At 34.9% G+C, this 19,436-nt stretch overlaps 1 protein-coding gene across 1 annotated transcript in view; it reads right to left on the bottom strand.

Annotated features, from left to right (window-relative positions):
* Nucleotides 1-425: 425 nt before the first annotated feature.
* The window catches only part of PVRL3 (poliovirus receptor-related 3), a 31,211-nt gene continuing 12,200 nt past the window's right edge, over nucleotides 426-19,436 (bottom strand). The window contains 4 exon segments of the mRNA XM_015563805.1: nucleotides 426-2,912; nucleotides 9,745-9,896; nucleotides 12,734-12,851; nucleotides 15,358-15,654. Coding sequence (XP_015419291.1) covers nucleotides 2,335-2,912; nucleotides 9,745-9,896; nucleotides 12,734-12,851; nucleotides 15,358-15,654 — 1,145 coding nt within the window. The 3' untranslated portion in view covers nucleotides 426-2,334.

Raw genomic sequence — 19,436 nt, 5'->3', positions numbered from 1 at the left:
TATATTTTATTGATTTTTTTTACAGAGAGGAAGGAAGAGGGATAGAGAGTTAGAAACATCGATGAGAGAGAAACATCGATCAGCTGCCTCCTGCACACCCCCTACCGGGGATGTGCCTGCAACTAAGGTACATGCCCTTGAGCAGAATCGAACCTGGGACCCTTCAGTCCCTAGGCCGATGCTCTATCCAGTGAGCCAAACTGGTCAGGGCACTAAGCAATTTTTTGAAATACAGTTCTAATTTCCTTCAGATTATACTTAAGTTGAGATTAATACAGTATTATAAATGTGACTGCTGATTCATATTGCATTGCAAATGATTGTTCTAAAGATAAAATTTGTTCAAAAAGCCACAAATCATCCATGGTAAGAAAATTTAGAATCCATCTTTCTGTGGCTATATCATTGCTGAGACTTAATTTAAAAAAAAAAAAGTCACTTCATTCACCAAGTATTTTCAAGAGTTTTTCTTCCAATGAGTTGGACCAAAGAGACTTAATATTTATATATCAGTTATATTTAAAATCAGGTATTTTTAACAAGATATCAGTGAACTGGATTGAATCCTTAATGGACATTATAGCCTTATACTAAGTGTTTGGAAAAATAGGTTTCTAATTTTCAGAAAATACTGAGAGTTAAAACAAAGGAAACTGAGTTATACTCATTTGGAATAAAACCTTAACTACTTGTAAAATTCTATGACCATGTTAGAGCTTTGCCGTATAAACCATTCTTTTAGATTTGACAAGGATCAAAAGGGTGGTAGTTGGGATGGTTAAAAAAAAAGTACCTACTTTGTTTTTTTATTAACAAAATAATTTATTTAATTTATGATTCTCCTACTAACTTCCACTTCAATTCCCTGGCAAAACACCTAAGGCAATTCTATACAGTCCTTTTGTAAATGAATAATCAACAGGAAAAAAATACAAAAACCATATTCTTTGGGCTTCAAAATAGTTGTCATTATTACAATTTTATAGGATTCCACAGAAGCAACTTAATTACCTCAAAAGAAAATCCACATTTGAAGATTTATATAACATTTTTTTAAAGATACATTTCTGGAAAGAATATACTTAATGAATTAGGTAACAAAAACAAAACAAAAACCTCATGATGTTTCCAGTTTTAATTGGAAAAACAAAAATCTTGAAACATATACATACATTTGGGGGGGAAAGGAGGATGGTCTGACAATATCCATCAGCAAGTGTTAGTGATTGGTTTTATAATTCAGATTTTTATTGTTAAATCTCAAGTTCCCAAGTTTATCTAAATGTTTTTCTGTATATTTACCCGTTTGAACAATATCAATATAAATGACTAAAACAACATGGTCTAGAAAATTCTTTGTATAGATTCTTGGCTGAAACATCTTATTCCTAAAATTGGCATTCCAATGTTAGTTTGCCCATGTTTATCCATATACTGAAATGCCCTCTCTGTACTATTATTAACTGTGTACCATATTTTATTATTATTCTTATATTTAGGACATAAAGCATCAAAACAAACTAACACTGTACCAAATTTCATGTTCACATGACTACATAAGAAATGTCCTCCAGAGATGAAAAATATTGTAATTATGATGTTTAAAAGGCATGTTTTTATTACTCTTGCATGTATTCTGGCCAAAAATACTGAGCAGCTAATTATGCTCTTCCACACATCATGTTCACTGAGTTTACTACCACAGTTTTAGTGCAACAAAATATCTTTGAAAAGCCATTCTACAGTAATTATGGCAAGGCTCATTAAAATGCAGAGGTAAAGATTCCATTTGTAGAGAAACTTAGAAAATAATGCTTGAAAAGAAAGGTGTTTCTTTAGACTGAATATTTTTTGTATACTAAAAATATATATAAACATTTCTTGAATTAGTCAATTTAAATGTAGTATCATTTAGTGGTGATAAATTTTGAGAGGTATGTTTAACAAACATTATAATTGAGATTATAGTCTTAGGTAAACATTTAATACACAATACCAAGGAAGTTTCCTTTCTTTTTTTAAATTTGTGTACCAAAAACGTCATACATTTAATGTTGACATTTCTTCTTACCTGTGTGCCTCAGACCAGTAAATTACTCTGCATTAAAAATTAAATCTTGAGACAGTAGTACAGCATTGAAAAAAAAATTATAAAGCAGCTCACATACATCGAACCCAGATTTTACATTTGCATCTGTCAAATTAGAATATAAAAAAGCTTGAAAATCAAGGTGTAAAAGCTTATTCTTCCTCAAGAAAAAGTATGAACAATCTGAAAATGATCAACTAGTATGAATGAAACATTGTACATAGTTAAGTCAAATTTAGTGGTTGCTAAACATACCACTCCCTCCTGGAAATTACGGAACCATCTACATGTGAAACTAAATCATCTTCATTTTCGTCATAATGTTCATCACTGACGAACTTCATTCCCATTTTTAGATCTTCATAATAATCCATTGGTCTTTCAAATCTGAGATTTTCTACATTGTTCCACTGCGTTTTTTCAGGCTCTTCTAAATAGTCTTTCCGTATTAGATTATTCACCGGATTTTTGTTTTCTTTTTTTACACTGTCTGGGTAAGAATCAAGCTCATCTTGTTGAAGGACATCTATTTGAGATTCTTTTTGCATATCTGAGGGTGGAATGTAGTTCTTGGCAAAGTAGTCTCCACGAAACGTCCGTCTTCTCCTATAGCAGAATATTCCACCCAAAACACTTACAAGTATTACGAAGAGAGCCCCACCCACTACACTAGCAATGATCGTGCCAATTGCATCATCCTTAATTGTTGCCAAAGTTGACAATGGGAAGGGCAATTTTTTTACGTCTTTTGTTAGATCTTCGATGTCAGCAGTTGAGAGATGCCACTGAACTGTAGGCTGAAGGGTGGTAGTAGTAGGAGGATCTAATGAAAACAGTAAAGATAGACAAGACACAGAAAGGCAAAGAATGTCAATGCAGGCTGATTCAGCAGCAAGTTGAAAAGACAGCACAGCTAATGAATATATATTCATAGTAACAATAGTTTTTCATTCTTAATTAAATTAGAATGTAATGGTATTTCTATATTTTTTAAAAATAACAAAACTGACAATTACCAATAAAGTAAAAGGAGTTAAAAATTACATACGATGTAAACCTAAACTATGCTATTCTAAGTTTAAGCATTATATTGTACTCAGAGAAATGTTGGGAGTTTTTTCTTAGTTTTTTAAATGAAAAACATTACTTAAGTGTCATATATATCTGGCTTAATAATTATCATACCAAAAATTAAATCAAATAAATAAAATGTAATTTTTGTTTTGGCCAGTAGCACAAGGAAATAAAAACAAGACTGAAAATAATCAAAGTAGGTTTTCTTAATATCCATTTTACCTAATATAGTTTATTTTTATAAGATCTGAATTAATTTATAAAAGAATGAAAAACTATAGAATCTTGTTAAGTGGTCATAGAATAAGCTCTTGGTTTAATAATTCTCTCAAAAATATTTTCCTTAAATAAAGAGAACTCTTCAATTTTTAAAAAGGATATATACAGTACATGCCATTATTTAATAATTAAAAAAATAAAAAGCATATTTAAACTGTGTTAGCCAAATGGGCTATTATCAAATGAGACTCACAAAGTAAAAACATGTAAACTATAAATTATAAAAATGTCTATAGCCCATGGATAAAATATGTGAACATTTAGAAAATGTTACATTGCTTTATGATGGAGTTTCAAAAAATGTAGCTAATATTTTAGAGAGAACATTCTAATAATACTCAAATATTAGATGCAAATGATCCTGTGTATTGCCATTAGAATACAGAGAAAATAGCCATTAATATTAAAAAGCAACTAAACATAAACAGTAAAAATTAAAGATTGGTTAATTATCAATTAGGTGGTATTCGTAGGTCATGTTGCATAAAACTCTAGAGTTTGAAGAAAGGATGAGACAAAAAAAATCTTGAATTTCTTCACTTTGATAAAAATAAATGACCCAAATGGTAATCTCCTATTATTAATTTTTACATGAGTGGTACTGATAGTTTTTAAAAATGATTGTTAGAAAAATACTAAATCTACATGGGATAAGTTATTCTAAAATTACAAGCTAAAGAAATATACTTACTGAAACAGGTTTCATCACGGAATGCCATATGTATAGAATGTGGTAAAAATTTAGCAAGTACAGTATAAATTTAATAAGTACAGTATAAGTAATTTCCTATGTGTGTAAACCAACAGAATAGGCAATCCTGTCAAGTACCTTGAATTGGATAATAGTTATCATATTATATGTAAGTGAATCAAGGAAGAGTTTTAATTTGTGAGAACAAATTCACTAGCTGAATAAATTAAATCTCAAAAAACCCCCACAATTGTGGAATTGCAGGACAATTTCTAGTACTAAAGTAATAAAGCCTTATAAAACCAAATTCACAGAACCAGGCTATTAAAAGAAATAAACTAAAAATTAATCATTTGTAAGACAACTCATGTATTTTCTGAGGAGGGAGGGCTAATAGAAAAGTCAAGTTTTAAGTATTAAGTGTCATTTTTACAATGATTCACAAAGAAAAAGTATTACAATAAACTGGCACAGCATATTTAAATAAAAGTACAATCACCTAAGTAATTATTTATAATTCAAATTTTTATGCACAGAAAATTTTAAAGTTTTTGATGGCTCTTAATGAAATGCTATTTTTACAGAACAATTCATATACCTGAGCTCTCAACAAGTATAAGACATATAACACTTTTGTCAAGTGTCCTAAAAAAAAACCCAACAATCTGACATTTACTACTTCTACATGCAATGTTCTTTATGTGAAAGCTGTTCTTTACAGCTTTCAGATAAATCTAACTTTAAAAAGTACCCCCAAAATGCCAATTAAAAATCTTATTTTATTTTGTCAGTGGTTCTAGAAATTTTTGAGCAAACCATCCCCTTCTCAACCAATGTTAAAAATAGCATACCTTGACTATTAATATGATCGCAGGGACTAGTGTTAATACTTCATTATTTTGTATTTTTAAGTAATGGACATATGGCAATACATATGACATTTATTCATATTTTTAAATTATTTCCCTCCTCCATGATAAATGAAAGTCACAATTAATGTAAGGAAACAGAAAGACTAGTATTTTGTAATCACCAATAAGTACTTATTTATCATTATTTAATATCCTTCACAACAGCATTTCTTATTTTTTCAGTCAGACTTTTTTTTATATTATTTGCTGAATGTGTGATGAGTATATAACAAATGCAATGAACTATACAGTGAGTTCTTCACACCTAAATGAAGAACTTCTTAAGTTTCTTTTTCAAATTAATGAGTTCTGCCAAATGGGGGGGAAAAATTACAGTAAGGCCCTTTAGTGATAAAGTATATTTTAGCATAATAATTACTATGTTAAAAATTAAATTGATTACTTTTTCTTTTAGATTTTATATAAACTCTTTAAGTAAACAAAATCTATGAATCTTAAAAGTTTAAGGATTGCTATGAATATGTGGATTCTAAGTCTTATAATATGTCTGGATCCTAAAAATCAGTATGATTTGAAACTCAAGATTTACATAGATAAGTACTTTGAATTTTGGGCAGGGAAGAACTTATGTGATATATAAAAAGTGCTTCCCTATTCTTAGAGAGCAGTAAGAGGTATCAAGGAAAAATACAGAGCAAAAGCAACTACAAAAGCACATACTGGACAAAGAGCCATTGTATTCCCATGAGTAAGAACTGAAGTCGAATATTGCAATCTTGAATCAATCACCTCTTGTCCAAAATTTTATGCTTACCCACTTAGGAAACGTATAATAAAATTATGAACAACTTCTCTCAAACAGGATTGCTAACTCTACTTTGTTCTGAGTAGAACTTTCAGTCTCCAGTCATAAGACATTCCTTTTACAGATATTTTTAATTATTTCTAAAAATTATAAATACCAATTTTATTTTATTTTTAAAAAAATATACTTTATTGATTTTTTTGCAGAGAGGAAGGGAGAGGGATAGAGAGGAAGGGAGAGGGATAGAGAGTTAGAAACACAGATGAGAGAGAAACATCGATCAGCTGCCTCCTGCACACCCCCTACTGGGGATATGCCTGCAACCAAGGTACATGCCCTTGACCAGATTCAAACCTGGGACCTTTCAGTCCACAGGCTGACACTCTACCCACTGAGGGCTATAAATACCAATTTTAATACTGAAGTAAAAAAAAGTTCCAATGAAAAAGATTAACTTTGATAACTTACTCTGTGTGAATTATGACCTTTTATTCTAATAAAAGCCTACTAAGTTTTAGCATTTTGGAAAGGCAGTATTTGAACTAGGAATTTTGATATATTCCTAAGAAGCTCTTAGAAGATTTAAATAAACTCAGCATAATGTATTGTATTAAACACCGTGGATAAAAAAATGAAGTCTAATTCTTGTCATATAATGCTATCTTTTCCTTAAGTTCTTAGTGGCAAAAAAACTGTGATTCTTAGGAGACTTACTAGAGAATAATAAAAAAAAATATATGAAGTTTATTACCAGTTACTTTGTAAAAAAAAAAATTACATAAAATAGATTCTCGATTTTTAATTCTTTCTTGATTGCTTTCTTCTCAAATTTATCTATTCATGCAACAAAAGTTCACTGGACACCTACTATGTGCTAATAAGCATTATTATTATTGCCAATGATGAGAATGTAGCAGTAATTATAGCAAGCAAAAATCCTGCCCTCTTAGGACTTATGTTCTAGTTAGGGTAAAAAGAGACGCATATAAATAAAATAAAATATGTAGTATGTCACATGGCAATAAGTACAGTAAAGAAAAATAAGGCAGAGAGGCAAGAAGAGAGAGGTTTCAATTTTAAATACAATTGTAAAGGTGATATTTGATAAAGACCTAAAGGAAGTGAGAATGGAAAGTCCATGGGAGGTTTAAAAGAGAGAAGTGGCATGATTTGACTTATCCTTTAAAAATATTCTGGCTGCTCATTTGATAACAGATTAAAAGTAACACAATTAAATGGCTGTCCCAACAGTTAAGTAGAGTTTCTGATGGCTTGGACCAGAATATTTGAAGTAGAAGTGGAGAATTGGTAAAGTTCTGTATATAACATAATGGGAAAGCTGACATTGATTTGTTGATGGGTTGAATAGGGTATGAGAGGTAAGTATCAAAGGTATGTAAGTATCAAGGATTATATCCTCAGACATAGACGGAAAGAGCAACCAATAAGTGAAGGGAGGAAGACTAATGAAGGAAGAGATTTGGTGGCAAGGGGCAGGAAAAAGATTAGGACCTTAATTTTGAGTGTGAAATTGTGTCTCTTTATACTTCTACATAGGGTTAATAATCATTAATAGTCAGTTGGACACAAAAGTCAGGAATACTAGGAAGTGGATCCAGAATGCCAAAATATATGAATTTAGGATTACCACCAATGTAATCAATATATGTGAGATTTCCCAAATTGAGCCCTAATATTTAAATTACTAGAGTCCGGTGCACAGAAATTTGTGAACTCAGGGGGTCCCTCAGCCCAGCCTGTGCCCTCTCACAGTCTGGGACCCCCTCAGGGGATGTCCACCTGCTGGCTTAGGCCCGCCCCTCGGGGGGATTGGGCCTAAGCTGGCAATCAGACATCCCTCTGGCAGCCCAGGAGCCCTTAGGGGATGTCCACTTGCCAGCGGGGACCAGGGCTAAGCTGCCGTCGGACATCCTTAGTGCTGCTGAGGCGGGAGAGGCTCTCGTCACCACTGCTGTGCTGGCAGCAGGGGGCAGCTCCTGCATTGAGCGTCTGCCCCTGGTGGTCAGTGTGTGTCATAGTGACCATTCATTCCCAGTTGTTCTGCTGTTAAGGTCAATTTGCATATTACCCTTTTATTATATAGGATAGAGGCCTGGTGCACAGGTGGGAGCCGGCTGGTTTATCCTGAAGGGTGTCCAGGATCAGGGTGGGGGTCCCGCTGGGGTGCCTGGCCAGCCTGGGTGGGGGACTGAGGGCTGTTTTCAGGCTAACCACACCCCCTTCAGGGCAGGAGTCCCCACTGGGGTGCCTGGCCAGCCTGGGTGAGGGGCTGATGGCCGTTTTCAGGCTGGCCATGCCCGCAGCCTGGAAGCAGGTATCTGGGATTTATTTATCTTCTATAATTGAAACTTTATAGTCTTGAGCGGAGCTCAGGGCCAGCCAGGCAGGCAGGAAATTTGTCTTCCTCCATCACTGGGGCAACCCAAGCCTCCTGCTCGCTCCAGCACCGTGGCCGCTGCCATCTTTGTGATGGATTGACGGCGTGAGGGAGTGACAGTTAATTTGCATATAACGCTTTTATTAGATAGGATTACATAATCGTAACACATTGGGTCTAAGATTTACAAGTAATATCTCACGCTAAATTTTGTACAACAGAAAAAAGTAAGCAGTCCTTAAATAAGTACATTTTAAATATACATTTCCTGTGGCTTTAAGGTTCTTTTGTTTTTTTAATAAAAAATCTCTAAGGGAAAAAGGGAGACTAGTATACTAATATCTAATTTTATTTAGATTTCCACCAAAGCACTGCTACTGGAAGAAAGGGAGAGATAGGGATGTACATAGCTCTAAACTTCTTGTGAGATTCATGAAAAACAAAAATAAAATTGAGCCCTTATCATATGCCAGGCATTAACTAAGTGGTAAATTAAGTGAATACAATTGTTTAAATGTGAGGACAGGCAAGTAAATAAGTGAAGATCTAATTACAAATTGTGATGAGAAATACAGGGGACTTTTCTTAGGTTGAGTGATCATAAAAGGACTGAGAATATAACATAAAACCAAGCTTAAAATTTCTCTAAAATCTCTGATTTAGTTTTAGATTTGAGCAGAAATGAATACTCTAACTACCTATTATAGAATTACCATACCAACCTGTATTTCTCAAGGTTCTCTTCCTTTTGCCTATAATTTTCCATGTGTTAGGCATGAAGATTTGCTGCATTCTTATAGTCAGTAAAGAAATGCTCAAAATAATTTACATAATTGGTATAAATAAGAATTCCATTGAGAATTTATTACTTATAGCCACACCCAGAAAACAATGTTTTTAGCATTAACTATATTTTGTGAATATTCAAATTTATACTGTCAAATTAACAAGAACTTTCACAGCAAAACAAATGGAATGCGAAATATCTAAGTTCTTAGTGGTTTAAAGACTAACAATAAAAAACATCTAAAATTTATTTCATTAGAACATTTTCAGTAGTATTCCTACTTTACCTCTCAGTAACCAATATGGCATAGTAACATTGAGTGACAATTTTATTTAACAAGCCAGGTCATCAAAGTTGATATCCTACTTTATTTATCATACACTTGTGTGTCGAGTGTCCAACCCAAGACAAAAAAATCCCACTGCTTGTTCTTGGTGTAAAGAACCTAGCAAGGCACACACTACCTATGAAAGTAATAAATAATATTATTTAACAGTAAATTTAACTATATGCATAGGTCTTAAAGTTGTTGTATAGACATTTTGATATTTAAGTAAAGAAATGCCACTTTGCACATGTATTTCAGATAGGATTACTTTATTTTATCTTTAGATTATTTGGAAAATCTCAGACTGAGGAATCTATATCTTCACAAGTATAAATTTCCACCATAATTATAGTATTATTATTATGATTATCACTATAGGAATAATTCAAGTAACCCATTTTGTAAGTAGATATTAACTTACCTGAAATGTAGATGACCTTTTGATCACTTCTTTGACCGAGGGAATTAGTGACTTTACAGACATAAACACCAGAATAGTTGAAAGTCAGTGGATGGACAAAATGAAGAGTATTGTCTGAAGCCAATAAGCCATCAGGCCACTGTCCATCCAACCTAGATTTGAAAAAGCATGAAATTATTTTATATATCTTTAGTCTCTATTTATTGATAGCTGTTTAAATAAGATATTAACTTTTAAGATGTTAGTGAAAGAACCAGTATCCTATATGTAAAAGTCACTATAAAATGAAGCATGTACTAAATTAGGAATTTTTAATTTTATAAAGTTGAACTAATAATTCTTTCAAAATATTAACTCATATAAGTGTACCTAGGTCAACATATTAGAATGGGAGGGGAGGAGAGAACAAAATTATGAGATTCTCAAGAATTATAATCAGAAAACTGGAAAATTAGAAAAACATCTTATTTGAAAACATACTCATATTATCAAAGGAATCAAAATACTTATCAATGAATTATGGACCTACTCATGATATATCTATAGTTTTCTTAATGGAACATCATCTCATTTAAGTACATGATGTGTTTTAGCAATTTCTGTAATATTTTTAAAAGCATCATTTAATGCAGAACAAGTCTGTGCTATGCTCCATCCAAAGATGGTTAGTTTTTTGTCCCTGGCCAGTGTTTCTCAGTGGTTAGAGTTCCAGCCCATGCATCGAAGGGTCACAGGTTCAATTTCTGGTCCTGGTTGGGGTGCTTGCAGGAGGCAACCAACCGATGTGTTCTCTTTCACATAAATGTTTCTCTCTCTCTCCAACCTTACCTCTCCCTTTCACTCTCTCTAAAAAATCAATGGAAAAAAATATCCTTGGGTGAGGATTAACAAAAAAAAACAAACAAACAAAAATACACAAAGATGGTTAGTTTTTAAACCACCAAGAAGGATCTTCTAATAAAATAATATCATTTGTCAGGTGGACACCTGTGACAGTAAAAACCACGGCACCATTTTTAAATGGTACCTACACTAACTTGGGTAGTCCTATCTAGTTTCCTATCTAATAATAGACAAACATGGTAATTAACCGTACCTCCGATACGCTTCCCATTGGCTAATCAGGGTGATATGCAAATTAACTGACAACAAAGATGGCGGCTAATTTGCATATTGCAGGCAGGGCAGGACAGCACCATCCTGCCTGCCCTACTGCCATCTGGGCCTGCTATTTGAGACCCAGGTGGCAGGCAGCCTGTATGGGAACAGACCCAGGGCTGGTGGCGGGACCACAGCCATCAGCAACCGGCCACGCCCACAAACGGCCCTCCTGCAGCGATCCCAGGTTGGCAGGTGCTAATGCACCGGTCAGCTACCGGCTGCGCCCACAAATGGCCCTCCCGTGGGGGTCCCGGGCTGGTGGATGCTAATGCATCAATCCGCCACTGTCCACGCCCACAAACAGCCCTTCGGGGTGGATCCCCAGCAGACAGGTGCTAATGCACCGATCTGCCAAAACGCACACCTAGGCTGCCTCTGCCCTGTGCAAACTATGCAGCCAGGAGAGGGGAGTGGGGCCACTGGGAGCAGGGCAGGAACTTCCAGGAATTTGAGTCAGGCAGCCCAGAGCAGAGTGGAACTATCCCCACCGGTAGCTGACTGCTCATTCACTTACTTGCTCATTCATTCACTCATTCACTCACTCAGCAAACCCACTCAGGTCCCTGGCACCAGGACAGGCACTGAAGTTGAAGCAGGATAAGACAGAGCTATGTCCTGAAGATGTTAGTAATTCAGTATGCAGCCAGAAGAGGGGCGCCAGGACACTGGGAGCAGGGGGGAACTTTTTGGGGTGGGTTTCAGGGAGCCGGGAGTGAGGTGATCAGGCAGGCAGGCAGGGGAGCAGTTAGGAGACAGTGGTCCCGGATTGTGAGAGGGCTGTCCAATTGCCGGCAGTCGGACACCCCTGAAGGGTTCCAGATTGGAGAGGGTGCAGACTGGGTTGAGGAGACCCCCCCCCTAGTACACGAATTTCATGCACCGGGCCTCTAGTATTACCGTAAATCACAATGGGAATAAAATTCCACTATAGGAACACTAAAGCCATTCATTACAGTGGAACTAAGCATATTATTACATATCATTTTTCCAACCTTGGGGTACAAATATGAATAAAAACCTTATTGTAATAGTTAAAATTTCATAATTAAAGAGAATTATGGATATACATAGTAAGCTACACAAGTAAAAACAAGCCAATTACTAGCCTCAGGAAAAATAGCTTATACAAAAGAAAACAGAATTCCAATACACTATTTAGCTCTCAGTAAATAATATTTATCTGTCACATAGAGGCAAACAACAATTACAAAATTTAACTAAAAGTAACTTAATCTCGCCCTAGCCAGTTTGGCTCAGTAGCTAGAGCATCAGCCTGTGGAAAGGGCCTGGTTTCGATTCTGGTCAAGGGCATATGCCTGGATTGTGGGCTCCATCCCCAGTAGGGGATGTGCAGGAGGCAGCCAATCAATGATTCTCTCTCATCATTGATGTTTCTATCTCTCTCTCCCTCTCCCTTTCTCTCTAAAATCAATAAAAAAATATTTTTAAAAAAGTAACAATCTCATTGGGATTACAAAAGGTAGGAATATGTGTGTATATGGGTATATACATGTGTGAAGGGGTATATCTAAAATTAAATTTTCATCAGTCATAAGAAGTGAGTAGGTAGCATTAAAAATGACTAAATGAAGAAGAAGCAGTTTAAGACCTATAATAGGACTATCAGAAGGAACTGCTAAAGTAGCTTCTGAGAAACAGAACTGTGGTTGGGAGAAAGGTGGGGGGAGGTGCAATAGAACACTTAGAAACCCTTTAATTTTCACCTATTGATATAACCATGTATTACACTGATAAAAGACAACTTTAAGCACTTAAAAATTCTTTTCACTTTTAAATAAATAAATTTACAAGTATCTAACATTATTACCTGCTCCACACAGATTTGAAGGGTGGTGGATTTGCATCAGCATTACACTTGAGATTAACACCTTTTCTTCCTACAAACCAATTTCCATCATAGCCAGTTACTGAAACTTCGGGAGCATCTATAAAATAAATTCATGACAGAACAGATTATTTTTTGTTAATGATAAATACAACATATAATGGTAAAGCATAAACATAGTAAATTAAACTTTAGAAGAATAGAAATAAATTTTTCTTCTCTCAATGTACATAAACAATGTGAAAGACAGTACTCAATAAATATTAGTTGACCAAATGAGTAAATAAATGAACAATGAGTACCCAAACATTAAGCACTACAAGCACTTAAAGTTCTTGTTATTATAAACACTGAATGTAAGAATATCCACAAATCTATAATCACCAAAAGCAAAATTTAAAGAACCCTATTATGAAAAATATAGATATATATGAAAATACATTTCAGTTCTTAATTTGACAATGAGACATGGCATTTAAACCTATTTACCTAAAATCTATTATGAAAAAGAATAGGATGCTAAGAGAGAAGACAAGAGGAAGGGCTTAATTTAGATCGGGGATGAGGTTGTCATGAAAGACTTCTGTAAGGAACTAATATAAGGTACAGGGACCCTCCATGTTTCTGTGAACGACATAGTAAATTATATGAATAGTACATGGTCAGATGGGAGGTTAGAGAAACACTATATTAGTCTGTAACTATGCCAGAAAAGCTTGACCTACTATCAAGCAAGGTTTATAAAAAAGTAGTAAAAAATTAAACTTTCACTAAGGTATAATTACTTTAGAATTCTAAAAAAGAAATGCCTGCCTCTTATACACTCCAAGAATTAACAAACATTTTTGAAACTTAAAATTGGTACTAAAAATGTTGCTGAAAGAATAGTATAGATATCTGTGAGTTTTATTTTAAAAGGAGGGGAGATATATTAATGTATCCCCAAAAAATACCTCCAGATTTTGAGAGATGAATTTTATATATAAGATTATATCTTCTTAAACTTTGTTCACATGTTTTATGGTCCCTATTAAGAGGAAAAAGCCATAAGCACTCTAACAACATTTTAGGAGCATGGTAATAAATCTAAATAATAATTACAATATCTTATACTAGAAAAAATGTATTTATGTATTTAGGATTGCATTCAAGCAAACAAAAAATAATATACATAATACAACTGGAAGAAAATTTCAGTAATGATTAGATACAGGAAAAGAAAATATATCTAAGAAAATATCAATAGTGCTTACAATTAACATCTGCATTTTACAAGAAAAAGGAAAAAGTTAAGAGTCTGAAAGTAAGGTAAGAAAGGGGGGAAACTTTAATTGGATTCTCCTCAGAAGAAAGGAGACAACAAGGTACTCATATTGAAGAATACAATGGTAATAACATTCACATAGGTATCTTCTCAAGTTTAATCCTATAAATGTTGTTTTAAAATCTTTAGAATTAGCTTTAGAAACCATTACACCAAGTCTAACTAATTTTAAATTCCATGCATTATATAAAAAAAACCACAAAAATCAGAACTTCATAAACCTATCTACATTTATGATCTGTACAATGATGGAAATGACAGTAGAACCTAAAGAAGTTTATTTCTAATATGCTTAATTTTCACTTTCTTTGCCCTTATTGATATGCACCATCAGTTTTTATCTTGCTCAACTTTTAAAATGCTTTGCAAAAATATAAAGTGAAAAGTATACACACACATACATACAAACATAAGCACAATAGAGTATCCCATAACAAAAAAATACAAGCTAGGCCAACTTTAAACTTATTTATAATGATGATTATTATCCCAATGATGTGTCAAAATATTGTCTTACCTATATGAGAATCTTACAAATCAATAAAATTTGGTTCGTATACTGAAAGAATATAGATTTTTCAAAATAATTTAAATGTATTTAGGAAGTAAAAGATTTTTGCTGAGAAAAGAGAAAACATTCTGGGTGGCATCAATAAAATTGATGAACAGCTAAAATAATTGGACTGGCGAAGTAGTTTGTCTCTAAGTACTGTACATTTTGAAGTATAAATTTCCACAATTTGCTTAAGTCCACCTTACTTTTAAGGTCTAAAAAAGGATAAAGCTAAATAATTCTAAGTTAGAGAATATCTTTAATATCATTGTCCATCTTTACAAACTGATAAAAACTGTTCTGGCTAAAACCGATTTGGCTCAATGGATAGAGCGTCGGCCTGTGGACTGAAAGGTCCCAGGTTCGATTCCGGTCAAGGGCATGTACCTTGGTTGCGGGCACATCCCCAATAGGAGATGTGCAGGAGGCAGCTGATTGATGTTTCTCTCTCATCGATGTTTCTAACTCTCTGTCTCCCTTCCTCTCTGTAAAAAATCAATAAAATATATTTTAAAAAACAACAACAAAAAAACTGTTTTGGTTAAATGAAATTTCCACAAAAATATTTTTAAATTAAGGGGGGGGAAATGTCAGTAAGGAAAAGCTGTAAGAATTTCTGAATACTAAATATTAAAATTAAACACAGTTTGATACAGAATAATTTTAAAGGAAGAAAACGAAAACAAAATGCATCACATGTTTAAAAAGCTAATGTTACCATTTACTTACATTGTATATCTAATATGAAAGAATATCGGATGTCCTTTTCCAAGGCTGGATGTTTTACAACACAGGTAATTCGCCTTCCTCGGGCAAATCTGGTTGGAAACAGCTTGTATTGGCTGACAATTGTAGCCGTTTCATTTGGAAAGGAAGTTGTAGTGGATTCCATTTCACCAAGATCACCTTCCCAGTTAATATGTGCAACTGGTTTCCCAGTTGCTGCAATACAAATGGCTGCTACTGTTTCATTTCCTCCATCAATTAAAGAATCTGGCCCTTTTATCAAGCTCACAGTGGGTTCAACTGTTCAAATTTAAAAAAAAAATTACATGTCAATTAAAAATATATTTATATCCTTCCAAGCCACATCTAGACATATTTCATAAATTTAGGAGTAACTACATATAAAGTATAGACACACACTTTTATGGTAAGTCTTAGAACAAAAGATGATCACGAGCCAGGGCAAATAAGCAACCAAGATTTTATAGAAACACTACAAAGATGGCTCTCCTAGTGACAGATGAGTCCTTCTCAAAATCAGCATGTACAAAAATTACTGTGAAATGGACCATAATTTCCACTATGAAACTAAAGGTATTATTACTCTGAAAGGAAAAAAGTAGTTCTACTACTTAATGATTCATTTGTGCAGCAAAAATATATAAAGCATATTTAAAAGTAAAATGTAAGTATAGAACTGACACTGTTAAAACAGAATATCACTAGCCGAAACCGGTTTGGCTCAGTGGATAGAGCGTCGGCCTGCGGACTGAGGGGTCCCAGGTTCGATTCTGGTCAAGGGCATGTACCTGGGTTGCGGGCACATCCCCAGTGGGGGGTGTGCGGGAGGCAGCTGGCCGATGTTTCTCTCTCATCGATGTTTCTAACTCTCTATATCTCTCTTTTCCTCTCTGTAAAAACTCAATAAAATATATTTAAAAAACAAAACAAAACAAAAAAAACCCAGAATATCATTAATACTTATTCAATGGAATGTGCATGCCACCTATTTTTTTCCCGGTATAAGTAACCTTAATGTTAGACACTTTCTATCAAAGGCCTTCAATCATTTTCCGTATCTCCCTTAAAACTTTTATCTGATAAACACAGTTACCCAGATGATCCCTAATTTTCTCCAACTTTGATATAAGTCTTGACTCTACATTTTCTAACCATCTGGTATTTTTTGCTTATATATTTTCAAACTCAAAAAAAAACAAATGTTGAACTATTTATCATCTTGCTACCAATCACTAACACCTGTTTTTCAAAGAAATTCCCATTTAAATTAATGGTAACATAATTTACTCAATCACCAAGGTTCAAGACCTGTTATTTTTCAAACCTCCCTTATTTCTTATATTCAGCCAGTTACAAAGATCTGCTAGTTATTCCTTTTAATAGCTCCCTTCTCCAGTCAAGTGGCAGAAATTAGTAAATGAATTTCAAGCCCTCACAACCTCATGGCTGCAGCATTATAATTTCAGGACCTCTTCATTTTAATTAATCAAAAACACCAGACTGATGATCCTGAATCACAACTTTTATCACATTACCACCTAAATCAGGTCTAAGTCATCCCTCTAAGCAAGGTGAGAAGGTGGTCAAAGCAGTGTTTCTCAAACTTTACTGTGCACCCAAATCATTTAGGGATCCTGATAAAATGTAGATTTATCACTCAATAAGTTTGATAGGTAACTGAAATTCTGTATTTTAACAAGCTCCAAAGTGATATCAATGTTGCATAGTTCATGAACCACACTTTAAAACAGCAAGAGCCTGAGAATAGAAGGGAGGTGAGAAGCAGCACAATAATGTACACTAAGTTCAAATTTCTAGTAATATACAGTTCAAATTCCCCATCCTAACATTCAAGTTACTTTAATGTGGTTCTATGCTACCTTTCTAGCATTTAATTCTTTGAATAATCAAGAAATTATTCAATGTTTCAACTAATGGGGGTTCTCAACAGTGAGTGTTCTCCTGCTCTCCCCCTCTCCCCAAAGGACACTTGGCAATGTCTGGTGATATTCTAAGTTAGCACAACTGAGGAACTGCTAATAGCATCTAGTGGGAAAAGCCATTAAGGCTGCTAACCAGTCTACAATGACAGGATAGCACAGTCTAACAAATTCCAGGCCCAAATTTCAACAATGCTAACTTTGAAGAAATTCTGCCCTAGTGTGTATTGTTTTCTACCTGCCTCTGTCAGTTCACTCCCTATACTTCTTTGCTTTTTGCCTACCCCAAACCTACCCACCATACAAGAACTGGCAACTATTTTTTATAAAAACATTTCTAAACTGACAAGTTCACCAGTCCATTCCTATATCCTTCTTAAATAACATTAATGTATGAGACTGCTATTAACTAGGGACTGTTACAGGCTTGAGGGATATCATGTTAGATTTTAAAGTGCAAAGTTGTAGTCCACCACATGTTTACAGTGGGGAAAAAAAATATAATGAACAGTATGGTAACTGCTACAATACAGTCACGCTCTAGATACAATGGCAAAAGCAGGGGTCCTCAAACTACGGCCCGCAGGCCACATGAAAATACAAATATTGTATTTGTTTCCATTTTGTTTTTTTACTTCAAAATAAGATATGTGCAGTGTGCATAGGAATTTGTTCATAGTTTTTTTTTAACTATAGTCCGGCACTCCAAAGGTCTGAGGGACAGTGAACTGGCCCCCTGTTTAAAAAGTTTGAGGACCCCTGGGCAAAAGAATAAAAATAATCAAATTGTGGAGGGAGTAGATCTTTCAAGAATGGCTTCCAAAAGAATATGTTTTGATGGACAGTGGTTAAATAGAAGAACATAGGAAGAGAGAGACAGAAGGAAAAACAAGGCAATCCAGGCAGAATGACAAACATAAAAACGTGGACAGGTGTTAAAAGAACTACAAATAGTTTACTAGGATTGTAAAATTTGAGTTCTGCGAGAGGAACAGAAAGGAATGAAATAGGTGAAGTTAAAGAAGTAAGCATGGGTAAAATTATGATTAGTCTAATACTGTAAACAGTCTTGAGTTTTAAAGCACTGAGTACTGCATTAATTTAGGAGAAATTCCTAAAGTTTAAAGCAAAAATAAATTATTCCCACCAGGTTTCTCTTCCATTTACAAACTATCTATTATGTTCTTGACACTGAATTTAATTGGCCTGTACTTGATTTTTCAGATATTTATGCCTTGCCTTCCAATCAAAATATTTCTTAAAAATAGCAATTTTCATAAATGTAAGTTATATTTTCTCACAACTCGTTAGGATAGTGTCTTAAACATATAAGTTCCTCAAAATTTTTATTTTATTTCTATTTTTGCATACTATCTCGCAATATAAAAATCTATATATAGACAGGTAATATGCTAATTGGTCCTAATGGTGTCCCAGTCACGACTGTTCAACAGGCTGCGTGCGCACAGCAGCTTCCCTCTGGCACCCAGGACCCAGGCTTCCCTTGCAGCCCCCACTTCGTCCAGAAGGTCGATTGTTCGGCTATCTGGTCTAATTAGCACATTGCACTTTTATTATTATAGATAAAAGGTCCTGAGCAGAGAGCTCTCAGCACTCCTACCTGGGGTCTGAAGGCATGAGAGGAAGAGAGAGCAGTTAGGCAGTTAGGAGGATCAGGCCAGGAGGGGAGAGCAGTTAGGAGGATCAGGCTGGCAGGAGAGAGCAGTTAGGCATTTAGGGGAGGAGGCCAGGAGGGGAGAGCAGTTAGGGCCATCTGGCCGGCCAGGGAGCAGGTAGGGGGCATCAGGCAGGCAGGAAAGCAATTAGGGACATTGGGCAGGCAGGCGAGCGCTTAGGAGCCAGTGGTTCTGGATTGACCCAGCAGGTGGACATCCCCCGAGGGGTCCCAGACTGGGAGAGGGCACAGGCTGGGCTGAGGGACCCCCACCCCGACATGCATGAATCTCCTGCACCAGGCCTCTAGTATATATATAACAAATTTGGACCAAATTGTTTTCCTGCATTCAAGAGACCCTAAAATTACTGCATTAACCCCTAGAGTGCCGGGAGCACAATCGCGCTCCTCCTGTCTTTCCCCAAAAGAGCCAGGAGCACCATCAC

The sequence above is a fragment of the Myotis davidii genome, unplaced genomic scaffold, assembly GCF_000327345.1.
Source record: "Myotis davidii unplaced genomic scaffold, ASM32734v1 scaffold379, whole genome shotgun sequence".
NCBI classification, from domain to species: domain Eukaryota; kingdom Metazoa; phylum Chordata; class Mammalia; order Chiroptera; family Vespertilionidae; genus Myotis; species Myotis davidii.
The sequence above is the reverse complement of the archived record's forward strand: the minus strand, read 5'-3'. Positions and strand labels throughout refer to the sequence as shown.